General features: G+C 42.0%; 1 protein-coding gene across 3 annotated transcripts in view; it reads right to left on the reverse strand.

Moving 5' to 3' along the window:
- Positions 1-22,601, reverse strand: part of LRRC37A3 (leucine rich repeat containing 37 member A3) — a 73,503-nt gene that overhangs the window by 13,824 nt on the left and 37,078 nt on the right. For 2 of the 3 annotated variants that reach the window (XM_070060480.2, XM_070060479.2), the window contains 3 exons: positions 14,154-14,225; positions 13,495-13,569; positions 916-1,034 (listed from right to left, as the gene is read on the reverse strand). In XM_070060480.2, the coding sequence (XP_069916581.1) occupies positions 916-1,034; positions 13,495-13,569; positions 14,154-14,225 (266 nt within the window). Of the gene's footprint in view, positions 1-915; positions 1,035-13,494; positions 13,570-14,153; positions 14,226-14,344; positions 14,401-22,601 lie in introns of those variants that run through there. The other variant, XM_070060481.2, reaches the window with a different exon arrangement.

Raw genomic sequence — 22,601 nt, forward strand, 5'->3', positions numbered from 1 at the left:
CTACAGGTAGAAAAGCTTTTGAGCCTCAGAGCAGGTTCAGAGTTGAACAGTCTCCGAATGGAAGGGCCTTCCACTCCCTCAGAGGAGCCAGGCAGCCGTTTCTGGATATGGAACCAGAAACTCCAGGCTCTAAATAAACAGCATCACTTGTACTCGGATACAATTGTAGAAGCAAACAAAGCGAAACTGATCCACACCTGTCCTATAAGGCAGAGGCACTTGAAGTCTAATGCACATAAAGTCAGTTTACACACTGCATTACAGTGCACGAATGAGTTATCATTAGGGGCAAAGCACCAAGCTAAGAGCACAGCGCACTGTGTGGCCATCAGTGTTACTCCCTTTCCCTTTGGTTTCTTTCTCGTGGTCCTTTATGTATATGGAACAGTTATATCATCAAATTTTGTAATAGTAACTAAGAACCTGACTTTCAGCAGGGGAGTAGTCCAGAAATCTATGGAGTCTAATTCTGAATGAATGAATAAAAATAAAGTAGTTCGGCTGGCGCTGCAGCTCACTAGGCTAATCCTCCGCCTTGCGGCGCCGGCACACCGGGTTCTAGTCCCGGTTGGGGCACCGGATTCTGTCCCGGTTGCCCCTCTTCCAGGCCAGCTCTCTGCTGTGGCCAGGGAGTGCAGTGGAGGATGGCCCAAGTGCTTGGGCCCTGCACCCCATGGGAGACCAGGAGAAGCACCTGGCTCCTGCCTTCGGATCAGCACAGTGCGCTGGCCGCAGCGTGCCAGCCGCGGTGGCCATTGGAGGGTGAACCAACGACAAAGGACGACCTTTCTCTCTGTCTCTCTCTCTCACTGTCCACTCTGCCTGTCAAAAAAAAAAAAAGTAGTTCACCATTACCTTAAACATTCATCCTCAATTTAAAAATAAATTAATGAAAATTTATCAGTTTAAACTCACGACAGTGTGTGGTGTTAGTCAGACATGCAGTGTCACAATGCAGCTTGACTGTCTTGCAGACAACCTCAATGTTATTTTTAAATTGGCAGAGGCAGCAGGCCATATGGCTAGGTAAGATCCTGTAAATGGAAACACAGAGAATTAAGGTAGTCATTAAAGGGTTACTTGAGTAGGTCAACGAGGCAGACCAAGGCTGTGAGAAAGGAGTTCCTGAGGTATACGGCCAGGACAGCTGGGTAGGACCTGATAGCCAAGGGCTGCTCTTAAATATTGCAAATTTAGGAAGGAGGCCACGGTGCCCAACAGAAGGGTAAAGCATGGCAGTGGGTGTGGTATAACCAGAATAAAGGGGACAGGGAGTGGAATTGGGTGCCATTGGCCTGTAGCTTCACTCAGGAGTATCTCCTCCCAACTGAAAAGTCTCACTTTTGGATGGGAGTGTACAGGATGATGGCAGATTTCTAAGTGTCTGAATAAAACCCAACCTCTGGCGTCCCTTTCTCAACTGCCATTGGCAGCACTCACTATTAGAAATTACTCTGGGCACAGAAAAAGACTGACCATAGGAATCCTGGAAAAGATGCAGAGAAAAAGGACCTCTTGGGCACTGTTGGTAGGAGTGAAAACAGTTTAACAGGGGCAGGCATTCGGCCCAGTATTACAGATTCTGCTTGGGATGCCTATGCCCCATATCGGAGTCCCCGGGTTCTAGTTCTGGCTCCATTTCCATTTCCATCTTCTTACAGTGCACACCCTGGGAGAAGACAGGTGGTGGCTCAGGTACTTGGGCCTCTGCCTCCCATGTGAGAGACTTAGATTGAGTTCTGGGTTCTTGGCTTCTGCCTGTTCCAGCCTTAGCTGTTGCCGGCATTTGGAGACCAGCTAACATGGGCGGCCTCTGTTTCTCTGTCTCTGAGTTACAGAGAGATGGTAAGAGACAGAGAGAAAGAACTTCCATCCACTGGTTCACTCTCCAAGTGGCAGCAATGGCTGGGGCTGGGCCAGGCCAAAGCCAGGACTCTGAAGCTCCATCTGGGTGGGTCTCCTATAGGGATGGCAGGGTTCGAGCACTTTGGCCATATTTTGCTGCTTTCCCAAGCACATTAGTAGAGAGCTGGATTGGAAGCAGAACAGCCAGGATCCAACTGGTGCTCATATGAGATGCTGACAATTCAGGCAGCTTAACTGCCACACCGCAATGCTGACCCCTTAAAATTTTTTTAGATGAAAGTATTTTGGCAGTATCTTAAAAACTTAAATATATACTTAGCATATGTTCTTGCCATTCTATTTCTTGGAATTTACCCAAGAGAAATAGAAGTATATGTCCATACAAAGACTACACTACTCACAGCTGTTTTTTCAAATGTTTATTTCAGAGGCAGAGAGACAGCAAAGATCTCTTTTCTACTGGTTCACTTTCCAAATACTTGCAACAGTTGGGACTAGCTCAGGCCAAAACCATGAGATTGGAACTCCATATGGGTCTCTCACATGGGTGGTAGGGATCCAAGCACTTGAGCCATAGCCTGCTCCCTCCAAGGGTGCCTGTTAGCAGAAAGCCTGAATCGTTAGTGGAGCTGGGACTGGAATCCTGAAACTCTGATGTGGGATGTAGTAGTCTCAAGTGGTAGCTTAATTGCTATACCAAATGTCTGCTCTCATAGCAATTTCATTTGTGCTAGCCAAAAATTGGAATGACCTAAATGTCCACCAATTATACCATTATAAATTATGGTATATTCATGTAATCAAGTATTGTTCACCAATAAAAAGATATTAATGATTGATATATACAACAACATGAATGTCGTATCATGTTGAGTAAAAGAACCTGGTTAGAAAAGCATGCATACTCTATGGTTCCATTTATATAAAATTCTAGAAAATGCAAATTAACCTATAATAACAGGAAGAAAATTAAGGTTACATGGGGGTTGGGGAGACCAAGGAAGGGTGGGAGGGGGAAGGATTACAAAGAGACATGAGGAAATGATGTTGGGTTGGTAGACATTTTGATTTTGGTGGCTTCATGGTGTGCACATATATCAACCACAGATTATTCAGTGTATGTCAATTATACCTTCATCTCTGGAACTGCTTTGGAAGGAGGGAGGGAGGGACAGAAGAAGGAAAATTAGCAACTGAATCCATGTGAAGGGTATATGGGTGCCCACTATACCATTCTTTCATCTTTCTGTTATGTTTGAGATTTTTCAAAATGAAAATTTTGGCAAAAAAGAAAACCAAGCTTAATTCATTAGTCTATTTATTATAGTAACTAAAGTTGAGTCCTCAAGGTTATCCTTAAGAAGAATAGTTTGGTGATTAGGAATACAGATTCCATATCCAGACTAGGCTCAGATATTACGTCCAGTCACAATGTGACCTCGGGAAAACTGCTTAAACTCTGTCCTCAACCACCTCATTTTTTAAAAGAAAGTTTTTATTTAATAAATATAAATTTCATAGGTACAACTTTTGTAATACAGCAGTTCTTCCCCCTATACCTGCCCTCCCGCCCCCAAATTGTCCCATCTCCTACTCCCTCTCCCATCCCATTCTTCATTAAGATTCATTTTTAATTATCTTTATATGCAGAAGAGCAACTCTATATTAAGTAAAGATTTCCACAGTTTGCACCCACACAGACACAAAAAAGTATAAAGTACTGTTTAAGTATAAAGTACTGTTTGAAGACAAGTTTTACTGTTAATTCGCATAGTACAACTCATTAAGGACAGCAGTCCTACATGGGAAGCAAGTGCACAGTGACTCCTCTTATTGATTTAACAATTGACACACTTATTTATGATGTCAGTGATCACCCGAGGCTCTTGTCATGAACTGCCAAGGCTATGGAAGCCTTTTGAGTTCACAAACTCTGTCAATATTTAGACAGAGCCATAAGCAAAGTGGGAGCTCTCTCCTCCCCTCAGAGAAAAGTACATCCTTCTTTGATGACCCCTTCTTTCCACTGGGATCTCACTCACAGAGATCCTTTGTGTAGATCATTTTTTGCCACAGTGACTTTCCATGCCTGAAATGCTCTCAAGGGCTTTTTAGCTGGATCTGAATGCCTTAAGGGCTGATTCTGAGGTCAAAGTGCTATTTAGGGCCGGCGCCACGGCTCACTAGGCTAATCCTCCGCCTTGTGGTGCCGGCACACCGGGTTCTAGCCCCAGTCGGGGCTCCGGATTCTGTCCTGGTTGCCCCTCTTCCAGGCCAGCTCTCTGCTGTGGCCAGGGGGTGCAGTGGAGGATGGCCCAAGTGCTTGGGCCCTGCACCCCATGGGAGACCAGGAGAAGCACCTGGCTCCTGCCATCAGATCAGCATGGTGCGCCAGCTGCAGCGCGCCGGCCACGCCAGCCATTGGAGGGTGAACCAACGGCAAAAGGAAGATCTTTCTCTCTGTCTCTCTCTCTCACTGTCTACTCCGCCTGTCAAAAAAAAAAAAAAAAAAAAAAAGTGCTATTTAGAGCATTCGTCATTCTATGAGTCTGCTATGTGGCCTGCTTCCCATTCAACCACCTCATTTTGGTAGCACCTACCTCTAATGAGAGGTAAGATTAAATGGATCAATCTTGAAATGTGCCTGGCATATGGTGAAGGTTCAGCAAATGTTAATACTGTAGTTACTGGCCAGCGCCACAGCTCAGTTGGCTAATCCTCTGCCTGCGGCACCAGCACACAGGGTTCTAGTCCCAGTTGGGGCGCCAGATTCTGTCCCGGTTGCTCCTCTTCCAGTCCAGCTCTCTGCTGTGGCCCAAGAAGGCAGTGGAGGATGGCCCAAGTCCTTGGGCCCTGCACCCGCATGGGAGACCATTAGGAAGCACCTGGCTTCTGGCTTCGGATTGGCATAGCTCCGGCCATGGTGGCCATTTAGGGGGTGAACCAACAGAAAAAGGAAGACCTTTCTCTCTGTCTCTCTCTCTCTATCACTGTCTAACTCTGCCTGTCAAGAAAAAACAAAACAAAACAAAACAAAACACACACACACACACACACAAAACCAAAAAACTATAGTTACTAACTAGCAGACAGATGCTACCTGAAAAATAATGTTGCTCTCCCTCCTTGGGTTCTTTGGGGCTTTCTCTGATTCCACCAAAAGGAAGACTCAGGACAGGGAAAATAGAAGTGTGCTTCATGGACACATGAAGGCTATGAGTTGGGAGCATAGTGTACAGAGTTTTAGATTAAAATGGCATCCAAAAAATAAATAAAATAAAACTGCATCCAATACATTGGCCTGGCACACCTTTCTAACCCATGGACAAGAAATTAGAGATGACTAATATTACTCTTTTGGGCCCAGTGGAAGCTTCTGATATTTATATAAAAGAATGAAAAATAAATAAATAAATATTTAAAATGAAAAAGAATCAACACAAACAGTAATCTAGCATTTTACTAGACTTCAACTTTTTTTTTTTTTTAAGATTTATTTATTTATTTGAAAGGCAGTGTTCCAGAGAGGTAGAGGCAGAGAGAGAGAGAGAAATCTTACAACCACTGGTTCACTCCTCAAATGGCCACAAAGGCTGGAGCTGGGTGGATCTGCAGCCAGGAGCCAGGAGCTCCTTCCAGGTCTCCCACATGGGTACAGGGGCCCAAGGACTTGGGCCATCTCCTACTATTTTCCCAGGCCATAACAGAGTACTGGATCTGAAGTGGAGCAGCCAGGACTAGAACCAGTGCCCATATGGGATGCTGGCACTGCAGGTGGCGGCTTTACTCACTACGCTACAGTGACAACCCCGAGACTTCAACTTTTATTATTTCCTTCCTGCTCCAACTTTTTATTTTGAAAAACTTCAAGCCTACAAACCCCCTGAAATAATGGTATGAACATCTATTTCCTTTCACTTGGATTCAACAATTGTTAACACTTTTCTACATTTGCTTTCCATGTGTATATGTCCATATGCTTTCTGGATAAACCATTTGAGAATAAGCTATAGACATAATTACCCTTCACTGCTAAATACTTCAGTATGCAGCCCCTAAGAACTAATGTGGTCTCCTATATATCCACAATACTATTATCACCCAATCATTTTTTTAAATGTTAAGTAGCTTCTCTCTCTCTCTCTCTCTCTCTCTCTCTCTCTCTCTCTCTCTCTCAGATTTATTTATTTATTTGAAAGTCAGAGTTACACAGAGAGAGAAGGAGAGGCAGAGAGAAAGAGAGGTCTTCCGTCCACTGGTTCACTTCCCAGTTGGCCGCAATAGCAGGATCTGTGCAGATCTGAAGCCAAGAGCTTCTTCTGGGTCTGCCATGCAGGTGCAGGGGCCCAAGGAGTTGGGCCATCTTCTACTCTTTTCCAAGACCATAGCAGAGAGCTGGATTGGAAGTGGAGCAGCCGGGACTCCAACCGGTGCCCATATGGGATGCCGGCACTGCAGGCAGTGGCTTTACCTGCTACGCCACAGCACCAGCCCATCACCCAAACACTTTTAATATTAATATCATTGTCTTACTGTAGTCCACATACAAATGTCCCCAATTGTCCTGACCATGTGCTGAGTTTTTAAAGTGTAGAATCCAATCAAACATCATAATCCTTTAGTTTTCTTTAATTTAGAACTGTTCCCTGTCGTTTAAAATTATTTTAAAAGATTTATTTATTTGAAAGGCAGAGTGACAGAGAAGGAAAGAGGGAGAAAGAGATCTTCTGCTGGTCCACTCTCCCAGGTGCCCACAACAGTCAGGGATAGGACAGGGTGAAGACAGGAACCAGGAACTCCACGCAGGTCTTCCATGTGAGTGGTTAGTATTTGAGCCATCACTTGCTGCTTCCCAGGTACAACAGCAAAGAGCTGGATAGGAAGCAAAATAGCTGGGACTCAAACCTGCACTCTGACATGGTGTGTCCAAAGTGGTGGCTTACCCCACTGCACCACAATGCCCACCCTCTCCTGTGGTTTTAAAATCTTTCATGGCATTGGCATTTTTGAAGCACTCAAGCCAGTTGTTTTATGGCCTGTATTTCAGTTTGGTTTCTTGAGAGCATCCTGAAGATAATCACAAGGGAACACTTCTAACAAGAACACATATAGGAAATATTATAGTTTTTGCTACTCGCTAAAATGTATGACCTAGTAATGACACAAATAATGATAAACTTAAAATCATTATTTTGAAGTATACCAGCAAATTTTTGAGGCTACAGATGTTTTGAGGTATAGGTTATCTTACTGGAGAATAATTACTTTTCAGTGTGCATTAAAGACCATTACACAGGAGTCAAGACTCAAATGAACCGGCCTGTTTTGTATATAAATGCCTGAACTGAAGATATCCGATAATGAACTCCAGGTATGGCAGTAGCTTTAAACCATGACCTCAGTGGCAAATGGCTAGAGAATGATAATAACACTTTTCCCATACACTAATGGCCAAGAAATAAAGCAGACAGAACACCACTGCCTTGGCTAGCTGAGGAACCTTGTTCATGATGAGGGCTTTGGCTGTCTGGACAGGAAAGCGTCTTGTGACATGGGAGAGATCAGTTGTGGCAGATGCTGACAGAAGTTGAAGGAGAGGAAGGTAGAGCAGTAACCAATGGATTTGACAATGTAGGAAAGTTGGTCAAGGAGGTAACCTGACAGAAATGATTTAAGCAAGGTGTTATATGAGGGGCCTTTCCCCGTTATCTTGTGTAAGCCCCTCAGCTAGCTGTGGCATGGTTTCTATTTAGCTTGTTGTATTGGAAGGCAGATGGGAGCATTTAAGCTGCAGTAAGTTATAATAAACTTCCACAAAAGGAACTTACAGAAATATTTTTAAATAGGAAAAAATTGAGGGGCCAGTGCTGTGGTGCAGCAGGCTAACGCCCTGGCCTGAAGCTCAGGCATCCATATGGGTGCCGGTTCTAGTCCCAGCTGCCCCTCTTCCAATCCAGCTCTCTGCTGTGGCCTGGGATAGCAGTGGAAAATGGCCCAGTGCTTGGGCTCCTGCACCACGTGGGAGACCCAGAAGAAGCTCCTGGATCCTATTGGCACAGCTCCGGCCATTACGGCCATCTGGGGAGTGAACCAATGAATGGAAGACCTCTCTCTGTCTCTACCTCTCTCTGTAACTCTGTCTTTCAAATAAATAAATTAAATCTTTTAAAAAATTGAAATACTTCATACTCTACATGAAAATTAACTCAAAATGGATCATAAACATAAATGTAACTATACAATTTTTAAATGAAAACATAGGAGAAAATCTTTGTGACTTTGGATTAGACAATGGGTTATTTGATAAAGCTTTCTTGGGTAAGACACAAAACACTAACCATACAAGAAAACATTGCTAAGAATTCATCAAAATTAAAAAAATTAAAACTCATGCTCTTCAGAAGATAAAATTAATAAAAGTCACAACCAGAAGATATTCACTGAACACATATCTGAGAGAAAATATTTGTACCCAAAGTATACAAAGCACTTATAGAACTCAGTAAGATTGATATCAGTGGTCAGCATTGTGGCATAGCAGGCAAAGCTGCTCCACTTCCAATCCAGCACTCTGCTGTGGCCTGGGAAGGCAGTAGAAGATGGCCCAAGTTCTTGGGTCCCTGTACCCGCATGGGAGACCTGGAGAAAGCTCCTGGCTCCTGGCTTCAGATCGGCCCAGCTCTGGCCATTGCAGCCATTTAGGGAGTGAACCAGCGGATGGAATATTTGTCTCTCTCTGCCTCTGCCTCTCCAATTCTGCCTTTCAAATAAATAAATCTTTAAAAAATTGATATAAAATTAATATATGGGAACAGATTTGAACAGATACTTCAAAAAGATATTGTACATGAATGGACATTCAACACCACCAATTTTTTTATGGTTATGATTTTATTCATTAATTTTTTTCCAAAGAAACCTTTTATTTAAGGAATACAGATTTCATAAGTACTGAAGAAGCTGGCGCCGCAGCTCACTAGGCTAATCCTCCACCTAGCAGCGCCGGCACACGGGGTTCTAGTCCCGGTCGGGGCACCGGATTCTGTCCCAGTTGCCCCTCTTCCAGGCCAGCTCTCTGCTATGGCCAGGGAGTGCAGTGGAGGATGGCCCAAGTACTTGGGCCCTGCACCCCATAGGAGACCAGGAGAAGCACCTGGCTCCTGCCATCGGATCAGCGTGGTGCGCCAGCTGCAGCACACCAGCCGCAGCGGCCATTGGAGGGTGAACCAATGGCAAAGGAAGACCTTTTTCTCTGTCTCTCTCACTATCCACTCTGCCTGTCAAAAAAAAAAAATAATAATAATAATAATAAAATAAGTACTGAAGAAGCTGAGCCTGGATCAAGGCGCAGCTATTTTAGACTAGGCCTGCATCTTGTAACTCGGGCCTGACCAGGCCCTGAACCCTAAGACAAAAGCTCCTGAAAAACAAAACAAAACAAAACAAAACAAAACAAAAAACACTCCCCTTGCGATAAACTCCCCTAGTAACAGCCAATCAGCAGATAGCATGGAAATACCTAAAGTTCCAAGGTGTTTTTTCAGGCAGTTAAGGTGATTGATAATATCCCAAAACCCTGCAGTTTGGCACGTACACCCTAGTGGCTCAGACCCTATACTTTAGCCAATCCCGGTTGCTCCTCTTCCAGTTCAGCTCTCTGCTGTGGCCCAGGAAGGCAGTGGAGGATGGCCCAAGTCCTTGGGCCCTGCACCCGCTTGGGAGGCCAGGAGGAAGCACCTGGCTGCTGGCTTCAGATTGGTGCAGTGCGCCAGCCATGGCAGCCATTTGGGGGGTGAACCAACAGAAAAAGGAAGACCTTTCTCTCTGTGTCTCTCTCTCTCTCTCACTGTCTAACTCTGCCTGTCCAAAAAAAAAAAAAAAGAGAGAGAGAGAGATGTTCTTTGAACTTCCTGCAGAATGAGATGATTTGCTGCATGGTGCTATAATGTATGGAATGTCTCTGAAAACCCTATATAAACCCCACAAAGGAAACAGGAGGGGGTCCTCGTCAGAAGGCTGCTGCGATGGTTGGAGGTGTGAGCCCTAGCTCGAGCTAGAACAATAAACCTCTTTGCTTTTGCATCACCAAGTCTCTCATTTGGTTATATTGAGTCCGATCCAAGTCCGGTCTAACAGTACAACTTTGGGAATATAGTGATTCTTCCCACCATACCCGCCTTCCCACCTACACTCCTACCCTTCCTCCTCCTCACTCTCCCATTCCCAGTCCTATTCTCCATTAAGATTCATTTTCAATTAACTTTATACACAGAGGACCAACTCTATGCTAAATAAAGATTTTAACAATTTGCACACATACACACCCACACACATACACACAAAACTGAGAACAAGTTTTACAGTTAAATCACATAACAACTCATTGAGGACAGAGGTCCTGCATGGGAAGTTAGTGCACAGTAACTCTTTAGGCTCTTGGCATGAGCTGCCTAAGTTATGGAAGCCTTTTGAATCCACAAAATACATCAGTATTTAGACAAGGCCATAAGCAAAGTGGAACTTCTCTCCTCCCTTCAGAGAAAAGGACATCTTTCTGTATGTCTGTCTGTCTTTCCTTTTCTTTTCTTTTTCTTTCTTTCTTTCTCTTTTTCTTTCTCTCTCTCTTTTTCTTTCTCTCTTTCTTTCTCTCTCTCTTTCTTTCTTTCTCTCTTTCTCTTTCTCTCTTTCTTTCTCTCTCTCTTTCTTTCTCTTTCTCTCTCTTTCTTTCTCTCTCTTTCTCTCTTTCTCTTTCTTTCTCTCTCTCTCTTTCTTTCTCTCTCTCTCTTTCTCTCTCTCTTTCTCTTTCTCTCTTTCTTTCTCTCTCTCTTTCTCTTTCTTTCTTTCTCTCTTTCTCTTTCTCTCTCTTTCTCTTTTTCTCTCTCTCTTTCTCTCTCTCTTTCTCTCTCTCTTTCTCTCTTTCTTTCTTTCTTTCTTTCTTTCTTTCTTTCTTTCTTTCTTTCTTTCTTTCTTTCTTTCTTTCTTTCTTTCTTTCAGATTTATCTATTTATTTGAAAGTCAGAGTTACACAGAGAGAGGCAGAGAGAGAGAGAGGTCTTCTATCTGCTGGTTCACTCCCCAATTGGCTGCAACAGCCAGAGCTGCACCGATCTGAAGCCAGGAGCCTCCTCCGGGTCTCCCACACGGGCACCAGGGCCCAAGGACTTGGACTATCTTCTGCTGATTTCCCAGGCCATAGCAGAGAACTGGATCAGAAGTGGAGCAGCCAGGTCTCGAAGCAGCGCCCACATGGGATGCCGGCATTAACTGCTGGCCAAGGTGTTAACCTGCTTCAGGCCAGGGCATTAAACTGCTGTACCACAGTGCTGGCCCCAGAACATCTTTCTTTAATGGTCACTTCTTTCCACCAGTGTCTCACAGAGCTCCTTCATGTAGGACATTTTTTGCCACTGTCTTGGCTTTCCATGCCTGAAATGCTCTCATGGGCTTTTCAGCCAGACCAGGATGCCTTAAAGGCTGATTCTGAGGTCAGAGTATTACTTAAAGTGGTTGTCATTCTATGAGTCTGCTGAACACTGCCAATTATTAAAGAAATGCAAATTAAACCACAGTGAGTGGGCAGGTTTTTGACCTAATGGTTAAGATGCTGGTTGTCAGGACAGTTGAGTTCCACATCTAAGTTCTTGGGTTTGATCCTCAGCTCTGGCTCCTGATTCCAGCTTCCTGCTAATGCCTTCTCCTGCCTTCTGCTGAGTAGTTGTATTTCTTCCATCTATGTGGTAGACTTGGATTCAGCTCCCAGCTCCTAGCTTAAACCTCTGCCAAATCCTGGCCATTACAGGCATTTGAGGAGCAAACATAAATTGAGATCTGTCTTGCATTCTGTCTCCCAAACATTTTTTTTTAATTACAGAAAAAATAAGCTACCGCTAAATACCTACTGGTAAACTAAAGTTATTTTTTTAAGTTTATTTATTGTTTTTATTTATTTGAAAGGCATAATGACAGAGAGGAGAGATCTTCCATCCACTGGTTCACTTCCCAAATGCCTCTAACAGTCAAGGATGGGTCAGACCTAAGCCAGGAACCCAGAATTCAGTTCAGGTTTTCCACATGGATGGTAAGGACCCAAATATTGGAGCCATTATCTGCTGCCTCCCAGGGTTTGTATTAGCAGTAGGCTAGATCAAAAGTAGAGGAGCTGGGCTCAAACCAGGCACTCTAGTGTTAGATGTGGGTGTCCCAAGTGGCATCTCTTTCTCTTTCTCTCTTTTTAAAGATTAGTTTATTTGATTTGAAAGGCAGAGTTACAGAGAGAGAGAGGAAGAGAAAGAAAGAGATCTTCCATCTGCTGGTTTACACCCCCAATAGCCATAATGACTGGAGCTAGGCCGGTAGGAGCTTCTTCCAGGTCTCCCATGTGGGTGGCAGAAACCCAAGCAACTGGGCCGTCTTCTGCTGCCTTCCCAAGCACACAGTAGAGAGCTGGATTAGAAGTGGAGCAGCCAGGACTCGAACTGGAGCCATATGAGATGTCAACACCACCAGCAGTGCCCCCCACCAAGTGGTGTCTCTTAACCAATATTTCATAATGTCCACCTCCTAAAGTTTTTATAAAACTTGTAAGTTAAGGATTAAGTCAGGATATGGAGCAATTATAACTTTCATGACTGCTGGTAAGAATGCAAAATGGCCCAGCCACCTTAGGAAACAGTTTGGCAGTTTCTTAAACAGTTAAATATGCACGTAGATGATGCAGCAATGTCACCCCTAAGAGCTTACCCCAAAGAAATTAAAAACATATTCATACAAAGACCTTCCAGTGTGTGTTTCTAGTTTTATTTGTCATTGCCAAAAAAGAAAAAAAAAGGGAAAACCCCCCAGATGTCCATAAAGTAATGGATGAGTGAACAAACTGGTAAATCCACACACCTGGAATGCTACTCAGTAGCAGCATTGCTGATGGAGGCAATAGCATGGATAAAAAGCATGTGGTAAGCACAAGAAGCCAGACACAGAAGGCTACATACTCTGCATGACTTCACTTACGAGACACTGTGGTAAAGGGCAAAACCGAAGGATAGGAACAAGATGGGTGGTTTGCAGGTGCTGGGGATGAGAAGAGAGGATTGACTGCAAAGGAATGTGAGGGGCATTTTGGGGGTGATAGAAATGGTCTATATTGAGAATTTGGTGGTGGTTAGATAACTACAGATTTGTCAACATCATGAACTTGTATACTTAAAAGTATGAATTTTATTACAGGAAAATTATACCTCAGTAAGTCTGACTTAAGAAAATAATAAAACATGAGGTGGGCATTGGGGTGCAGTACGTTAAGCTTCTTCTTGGGACCCCTGGGTCCCATATTTCAATGCCAGTTTGAGTCCTGGCTCCTCTGCTTCCAATCCAGCTTCTTGCTAAAGTGCCTAGGAAGGCAGTGGGTCTCTGTCACCCATATGGGAGACCTGGATGGAATTCCAGGGTCCTAGTTTCTTCCTGGCCTAGCCCTGGCTTGTCGCAAGCATTTGGAGAGTGAAGGAAGATTCTCTGTCTCCCTTCATCACTTTCATTCTGCCTTTCAACTAAATTAATTACTCTTTAAGAAAAAAAAATATAGCCAATCTAAAAAAACTTAATGAAAATAAACCTAAAAGAAAAATAACTTACAATTTTTCCAGTTCGAGAGTCATCATAAGGATGTTCTCAATTGTGGTAAGTGAAACAAGTGTTGTTCCAATGTCTCTGTGGGAGAAAGTCCAAATATTTATGATATGAACCCCAATAAAAGTTCTGTCCTTAAACAGGTATATTTCAAGAACAGGTATTTACATCAATTTGGCTTCTCTGTAAAACAAGCCTGCTCAAGAGTTTGTCATGGGAGAGAATTCCAGAAAGCTCTCATTGAAGAAATTTTACTATTTACATCATCAAATTAATGACCTTGGCATTGAAGCATAGAACCTAAACTTTTTGCCATTATCTTACTTTTCATTTTCATATTTCATTCACCTCTCTTGATTACTTAAGTTTTTTTCTTTTTAAAATGATGTACAACTATATCTCTACTTTCTGGGGTAAATGGTATCCTGTGTATAGCCACATGTTCCATATCTAAATGTACTTGGCATCACTGCTGTCTTGCCCAGTACATATTTCTTTCTTACATATTCTTGTCCATTCCATATTCTTGGCCAGTAACTTTTTTTGTCAATAACCTAGTTAAAATGAAAATTATTACTTTTTAACCTCAATATAAAACAATTAATCCTTTTGAAAGTAAAGCGTTGAAATCATTTTATGACTCATGAGGTTATTTTAATACTTACAGATATTTTAATGCTGGTAATTTAAACAGGTAGGAATCTTCAACAGTTGTTAGAGGATTATGATTGAGATTTCTGAAAAACACAATGGAATTAAAATAATCTGCCTTTTAATTATGCACAAAACTACATGAAAATTTTATAATTTTTGGTATGAAACTTGTAGATTTAAAAAAATCACTTTCTGTCTTTACCTATAAATCAGCCTTAGAATCCGTATGCATTCTTCCTTTGGGAACTACCTAGGTCTCTAGAAGATACAGAAGAAAAAGAAAACAAAAACAGAAGTATGGACAGTAAAGAAAAAATACTCCAAAGACTCAGATCAGAAACCTAATGGGGTGGGTGTCTGGCCTAGCAAGTTAAGGGACCAGTTGGGACACTGTGTCTAACATCAAGTGCTAGGATTTCATTCCCAGTTCTGACTGCTGATTGCAGATTCCTGCTGATGCAGACACTAAGGGAAATGGTGTTGGCTCAAGTGGTTGGTTCCTTGCTGTCTGTCAGAGACCTGAATTGAGTTTCAGGTTCCCAGCTTTTGGGGAGTGAATTGGTAGAAGGGAACTCTGTCTTTTTTTCTCTTTGCCCCTAAAAATAACAAAACCATAAAGTGATTACAGTGGTACAATGCTCTTGCTCTGTAGGAAACACGAATCCTAGTGTTTTCCATAATTCAAGTGCTTGCCTTTCCTCTTCAGAATTTTTTTTTTTTTTTTTTTTTTTGGACAGGCAGAGTGGATAGTGAGAGAGAGAGACAGAGAGAAAGGTCTTCCCTTTGCCGTTGGTTCACCCTCCAATGGCCACCACAGCTGGTGCGCTGCGGCCGGCACACCGCGCTGATCCGAAGGCAGGAGCCAGGTGCTTCTCCTGGTCTCCCATGGGGTGCAGGGCCCAAGGACTTGGGCCATCCTCCACTGCACTCCCTGGCCATAGCAGAGAGCTGGCCTGGAAGAGGGGCAACCGGCGCCGCTAGGTGGAGGATTAACCTATTGAGCCGCGGCACCGGCCTCCTCTTCAGAAATTTAAAACAATTCATGGCTTAATTCATCCAGTTAACAAAAAAACAGTACCCATTACTTGTCTCTAGAGCCAAAGAAAGGGACAAATCTTGGAGGAGGAATTGGTGAAAGCCATACTTCCACAGCCTTTGTTACATTCATGTCATCACCTGTTTGCTGTCAGTCTCCTGGCTCATCAGCCCCTTGAAGGCGGGAACCACACTACTGTCATTGTTATCATAATGCCTGGTGTAATGCCTGACATTTACTAGGTATTTAATAGATGTTGGCTGAATAAAAAACATTTTGTTTATATATCCATAAAATGAATAAATTCATTTTAATGCAAATTTCATTCCAAAATGCTGGAATAGATTTTCCTTTTTAGTTCTTTAAAGCAAGCAAGAAAAACAAAGAAATGGGGAGAAAGAAAAGAAAATCTTTTAGTTTAATTCAAGAATCATTAGTTAAAAAATAATTCACATAGCTATTATCTATTGAGCTGCCGTCATCTGTGATCAGCATTTTACATTTAATCCTCACAGTAACCTTATGTGACAGATATTACCTGATTTTATAAACGAGGAAACTGAGGCACAGAGAGGTTATATAGCTTGTTCTAGTTCTCCAAATTATTAAAAAGAAAAGCCGGGGGTTGGCATTGTGGTGCAATGGGTTAAGCTATCGCTTGGAATGGCTGCATCCTAAATAAGAGTGTCACGGATTGAGTTCTTCCCTGCTTCTTATCCAGCTTCCTGCAAATGCTGAAGTATTTTGGTTCCTGCCAAGCACCTGGGAGACTTGGATGGAGTTCCTGGCCCCTGACTTTGGCCTGGCCCAGTGCTGGCTCTTGCAGGTGTGTTGGAAGTGAACCTGTGGATGTAAGATCTCGCCTCGGTCTCTCTTACTCTGTTTTTCAAATACATAAAAATACACTTTTAAAAGAAAGGTAAAGCTGGAATTTAAACTCCATTCTACTTCCAAAGCATTTGTCTAACCTGTATGAGGAAAATATTTGTTACTTTAATCTTGATTTTAGAGGACTCAATATAGAAATACAATGCGAACTTCATAAAAATTTATCCAGGAGACCCTCTACAAAAATTAGTTTCTCTTTTTATACCTCTTGCCTAATTATTTCCCATGGTTAAATATTTTATTTACTTCATAGTCATTGAAACTAGAGATTTAAAATCATGTTGTAGGTGACATAAGTGACAACAGTGGGGTGAGGAAATCTGAAAATTCATCCCTCCATAAAAGTAACAATAAAAAAATGACAGAAATGGTCAGTTTTTTCAGAACTTTGGAAATGTAACCAAAGCCTTGTAGCAACCCAAGAGCACTTATTCAAGAACAATGACTGGATTTCTGTAAGAAGAGTGAGACTTGTGTGATTTTAACTTGCACTAGGTGATTCCTCATTGTCAAGCTCAGTGGCGGCCTTGAACAGTAGCCCACTTGCCCAGTATGAGAGACAGCAGATGAAGCTGGAACTGTATCAGAGCCTCACTCCTAGTGAGAAGCTGTCAGTCCCTGGCTGATGGTTCCCTGGAAGACCTCACTTGAGAGCTGTGTCTTTATTTACCTGAGTGTTCTCCAGTGGTAAAAGCCTCTCCCCAGAGATTGTTTTTGGAAGAAAATTACAGACAAGTGTTTTATCATAGCAACTGTGTGAGGAAATGGAGAATAGTTGGGCCAAAAAAATTAGTCTAATCAAAAAGCTTAACATGAAAAACTGATATTCATAAATAGGGGCCAATATTGTGGCACAGTGGATAAAGCTATCACTCATGACGCTGGCATCCTATATGGGCACCAGTTCATGTCCTGACTGCTCCATTTTTGATCCAGCTCTCTGCTAATGGCCTGAGAAAAGCAGTGGAAAATGGCCCAAGTGCTTTGGCCCCTGCTACTCATGTGGGAGACCTGGAAGAAGCAACTGGTTCCTTGGTTTTAGCCTGGCCCAGCCCTGGCCATTGAGGCCATCTGATGAGTGAACCAGGGGATGGAAGATCTCTATTTTTCTCCCTCTTTCTCTGTAACTCTGATTTTCAGATAATTGTTTTTTTTAAAGTATGTAATAACTTTGAAACACTCCAATATATCCTTAGAAAATTGGAAGACCATTGGATATAATCCTGAGAATTTGGGAGGTTGTACACATGTGTAGAGCTGCGAGAATGACTCAGAAAGACATGAAAAGACTCTAACTTCTTAGCACTGGCAATTCCAGAGATTCTGCACAAGCAGGAAGTGCATGCTAAGGCAGAGCTATAAACTGCCCAGCTGAGTACTGAAAGAACACATATTCATCATGTACACAGAGCTCCTTAGCAAAAACTGGGAGATTTATTGATTCCAAATATTTAAGGAATTCTCTCTTCAATCACAGCTTTAGTGACCACACATGACAAATTATAAAGACTTGATAGAATTAAATTCAAGGAGCCAGCAATGTGGCACAATTAAGCCTCCACTTGCAATGCCAGCATCTGGCCATTGTGGCCATTTGGGGAGTGAACAGCAAAGGGAAGATCCCCCACCCCACCCCCCGCCAGCTCTGCCTTACAAATAAATGAAATATTTTTAAAAAATTAATTCAGAAAAGTTACTAAATAAAGTAACAGCAACCACTACAACAGGCAGCAGTAACACCAAACCCTAAGGGTAGGAAGCTAATTTTCAGAACTGCTACATTATATTCCTTAAAATGTCAAATTTTCAACAAAAATTTGTGAGAGATGCAAGGAAATAAAGGATGGCTCATGTTTAAAAGAAATTTCAGTTTCAGTAGAAACAAACTGTCCCTGAGGAAACCCTGATATTGGACTTACTAGACAAAATATGTTCAAATAATAAAAGAAACTAGTTTTATTTACTAAAGAATTAAAGGAAAGTATAAGAACAATCAAACAAAAAATTAGACAAAAAAAGAGATAAAAATTGTAAAGAACAGGTCATCAAAGAAGGAGGTACCTTTCTCTGAAGGGAGGAGAGAACCTCCACTTTGACTATGACCTTGTCTAAACAAGATAAGAGTCGGAGAACTCAGAGGGCTTCCATAGCCTTGGAAACTCATGACTGGAGCATAGGGAGATTACTGATGCCATAGACAGGAGTGTCAATTGGTAAAGTCAACAACATGAGTCACTGTGCACTTACTCCTCATGTAGGATCTCTATCCTTAATGTGCTGTACATTGAGATTTAATGCTATAACGAGTACTCAAACAATATATTTCACCTTGTGTTTCTATGGGGGTGCAAACTGTTGAAATCCTTACTTAATGCATACTAAACTGATCCTCTGTAAAAAAAAAAAAAAAAAAAAAAAAAAGAAATTATCAATTCCCAACTTGACTCTCACTGGGATTAAACATGACAATAGGTCTGCTCTGATTTCATCATCATTTAAAAAAAATCATCTATTATTTTTCACTTTATGTTTCTGTGTGGGAACAAACTGTTGAAATCCATACTTAATGTATACTAAGCTGATCTTCTGTATATTAAGATAATCGAAAATGAATCTTGATGTGAATGGAAGGGGAGAGGGAGTGGGAAAGGGGAGGGTTGTGGGTGGAGGGACGGTATGGGGGGGAAGCCATTGTAATCCATAAGTCGTACTTTGGAAAATTATATGCATTAAATAAAAGTTTAAAAAAAAAAAAGAGATAAAAATTGTAAAGCAAAGGGGCAGGCACTTGGTACAAGGCTTAAGATGCTACTTGGGACAGCCACATCCCATATGAGAGTGCTTAGACTCAAGTCCTGGTACCACTCGTGATTCTAGCTTCCAGCTAATACACATTCTCAGAAAGAATATGTGGTGGATTAAGTAGTTGTGTCCCTACCATCCATGTGGGAAACCAAAACTAAGCTTCCAGCTCCCAGCATTGGCCTGGCCCAACCACAGCCCCAGCTGTTGTGGTCATTTGGGGAGTGACCAGTGGATGGGAAATATCTCTCTGTATGTCTCTATTTCTATGCCTTTAAAATAAAATGAAAGAAAAAAATTAAAAAGATAAGTTATAAATAAAGAGCCAAATAAAAATTATGGGGTTGAAAAGCATGGTAAATTGAAATAGGAAATTCACTAGAGGATCCCAATAATAGATATGGGTTAGCAGAGGAAAGAATCTAGAGTATGAAGACATATTAAGATGACTGAACTGGAGGCCAGCCCCGTGGCACAGTCCAGTATGGGCACCAGTTCTAGTTCCGGCTGCCCCTCTTCCAATCCAGCTCCCTGCTATGGCCTGGGAAAGCAGTGGAAGATGGCCCAAGCGCTTGGGCCCCTGCACCCGCATGGGAGACCAGGAAGAAGAACCTGGCTCCTGGCTTCAGATCGGTGCAGCTCTGGCCATTGCGGGCATTTGGGGAGTGAACCAACAGAAAGAAGACCTTTCTCTCTGTTTCTCCTTTTCACTGTCTGTAACTCTACCTCTCAAATAAATAAATAAAATCTTAAAAAAAGATTATTGAATTAGAGGAATCAAAAGATAATAGAATAAAGAGGGATGAATGTAATCTCAGAGACCATTTGTGAGACACCATCAAGTTTACTAACATACATAATGGAAATTTCAGAAGAAGAGAAAAAGAAAAGAAAAAGAAATAATACTTGTTGAAATAATTGTCCCAGACTTCCCAAACTCGAGGAACAAACATTAATCTGCACATAAAGAGGTTCACAGAACTCCAAGTAGTTCAAAGCGGTCCACATCTAAACACATCATAATCAAACTGTCAGAAAACCAAGACAGAAATCTTGAAAGCAGCAAGAGAAAATAATTCATCACATACCAGGAATGCTCAATAAGATTAAAGCTGATTTATCAAACCATGGAGACCCGCAGGCAATGAGGTGGCATAATCAAAGAGCTGGAAGAAAAAATAACCTGTCAACCCTAGCAAAGTTATCCTTCAAAAATGAAGGACAAATGAAGACATTACTAAATAAAAACAAAAACAGTTTCTTGCTGGAAGGTCTGCCCTGTAAGAGAAGTACTAAAAGGAGTCCTTCTGACTTAATTGGAAGACATAACTTAAATCCACATGAAGAAATTAAGAGTATCAGTAAAGGTAACTACAAAGGTATGTATAAAAGACAATGTATGTTTTGGTTTCTAACTTCTTTGTTCCCCATCTGATTTTTTTAAAAGACATTCATTGATTTGGAAGGCAGAGTTAGAAAGGGGGAAGGGGATCTTCCATTGACTGGTTCACTCCCCAGATGGCCACATTGACTGGAGTCTAAGGCCAGGCCAAAGCTAGGAGTCCAGAACTCCATCTGGCGTAGGGAGCCAAGGTCTTAGGCCATCCTCTGCTTTTTACCCAAGTGCATTAGCAGAGAGCTGGATCGCATCTGGAGTAGCTGGGACTCAAACCAATGCCAATACTGGATGCTGGCATCCTGCTGTGCCACAATGCTGGCCCATATCCATCACCATCTGATTTTAAAGATAGTTGCATAAATCAATGAGTGTAAACCTATGTTGATGGACACAAACTGTAGTATGAGGGTACTTCACAATGCTTGTGGAAAATGTAACTAAAAGTTTGTTTTAGTGAAAAAATTTTGAAATCCATATATAGATTTTTCATAATACACATTTTCATAAACAATTTGAAGATCCCTCATATTCATGGAGTTTAAAAAACTTTTGGGGGCTGGGGCTGTGGTGCCGGTTCATGTCCCAGCTGCTCCACTTCCAATCCAGCTCTTTGCTATGACCTGGGGAAGCAGTGGAAGATGGCCCAAGTCCTTAGGCCCCTGCACCCACGTGGGAGTCCTGGAAGAAGCTCCTGGCTCCTAGCTTCAGATCAGCACAACTCCAGCCATTGCGGCCAATTGAGGAGTGAACCAGCGGATAGAAGACCACCCCCCACCCCCCGCCTCTCCTTCTCTCTGTGTGTAACTCTGACTTTCAAGTAAATAAATCAATTTTAAAAAAAGCTTTTGGACCTACATAAATTATGCTTCAATTCTATTTTCCACAAAATTTTTGAAGTACTCTTACAGTTGACAATAACAGTTTAAAGAAGAGAGAGGCAGTAGATCTATAGAGGAACAAAGTTTGTGTACACTATCAAAATTATTTTTATACTAATCTGAAGTAGTATGTTAGAAATTAAGATGTTACTGATAGTCCCCAGGGCACTCACTAAGACTAAAACTCAAAAATATATAGTAAAAAATAAAAGAGGATGTGCATTTGGCCTAGTAGTTAAGCCACTGGTTGGGATACCCATATCCCATAATGGAGTGCCTGGTTTCTAGTCTTGGCTCCACTCCTAATTCCAGCTTCCTTTCAGTGCAGAACTTAGGAAGAAGACAGTGGCTCAAGTGATTGGGTCTCTGTCACCCATGTGGGAGAACTGGGAGAACTTTGGCATCATTCAGCCCTGCCATTGCTGCCATTCAGGGAATGGGCTGGAGTATGGAAGCTCTCTTTGTCTGTCTGTGTTTGTCTTTCAGTGTCTATGTGTCTCTGCCTCTCAAATGTAAGGTAAATAAAAAGAAAGGAGTTGAAATAGTGCACTAGGAAATATCTAGCACAAAAGAAGGCAGTAACGAAGGAATGGAGGAAAGAAAAAGACTTACGCCACAGAGAAAGACCAAAACTGTAATGCAAATCCTACTCTATTACTAGTTATAGTAAAGGTAAAGACTAAACTCTGCAATCAAAAGGCAGAAATTGGTAGAATGGATTTAGATTAAACATAAATGATCCAACTATATAGTGTCTACAAGAAACTCATTTTATGTTCAAAGACACACATAGATTGAAAGTAAACATACGGCGGCGAGTGCTGTGGCTTAACAGGTTAAAGCCTCAGCCTGTGGCCCCAGCATCCAACATGGGCTCTGGTTCAAGTTCTGGCTGCCCATTTCCAGTACAGCTCTCTGCTATGGCCTGGGAAAGCAGCGGAGGATGGCCCAAGTCCTTGGGCCCCTGCACATACTTGGGAGACCCAGAGGAAGCCCTGGCTCCTGGCTTCGGACAGGCTGTTGTGGCCACTTGGCAAGTGAACCAGCGCATAGAAGACTTTCTCTCTCTCTCTCTCTCTCTCTCTGCCTCTCTCTGTGTGTAACTCTTTCAGATAAATAAATAAATCTTAAAAAAACCAACATTAGCCATATTTTATACAATAGCAATTAATAATCTCAAAAGAATACCTTGTATGACAGCATCAAAAAGAAGAAAATACTTAGAAATAAATTTAGTCAAAGAGATAAGACTTGTACACTGAAACTACAACACATTGTTGAGAGCATTTAAAGATCTAAGGAAATGGAAAGACATTTTGTGTTTTTGGATCAAAAAACAATACTGTGAAGATGGGACTATTCTGCAAATTTATCTATGGTTTCAGCCCAAATCCTATCAAAATTCAAGCTGGCTTCTTTATAGAAGTTGAAAAACAAGGTCTAAAGATCATATGAC

The sequence above is a fragment of the Oryctolagus cuniculus genome, chromosome 17, assembly GCF_051225735.1.
Source record: "Oryctolagus cuniculus isolate XC-2025 breed Fujian yellow rabbit chromosome 17, ASM5122573v1, whole genome shotgun sequence".
Classification (NCBI taxonomy): Eukaryota; Metazoa; Chordata; class Mammalia; order Lagomorpha; family Leporidae; genus Oryctolagus; species Oryctolagus cuniculus.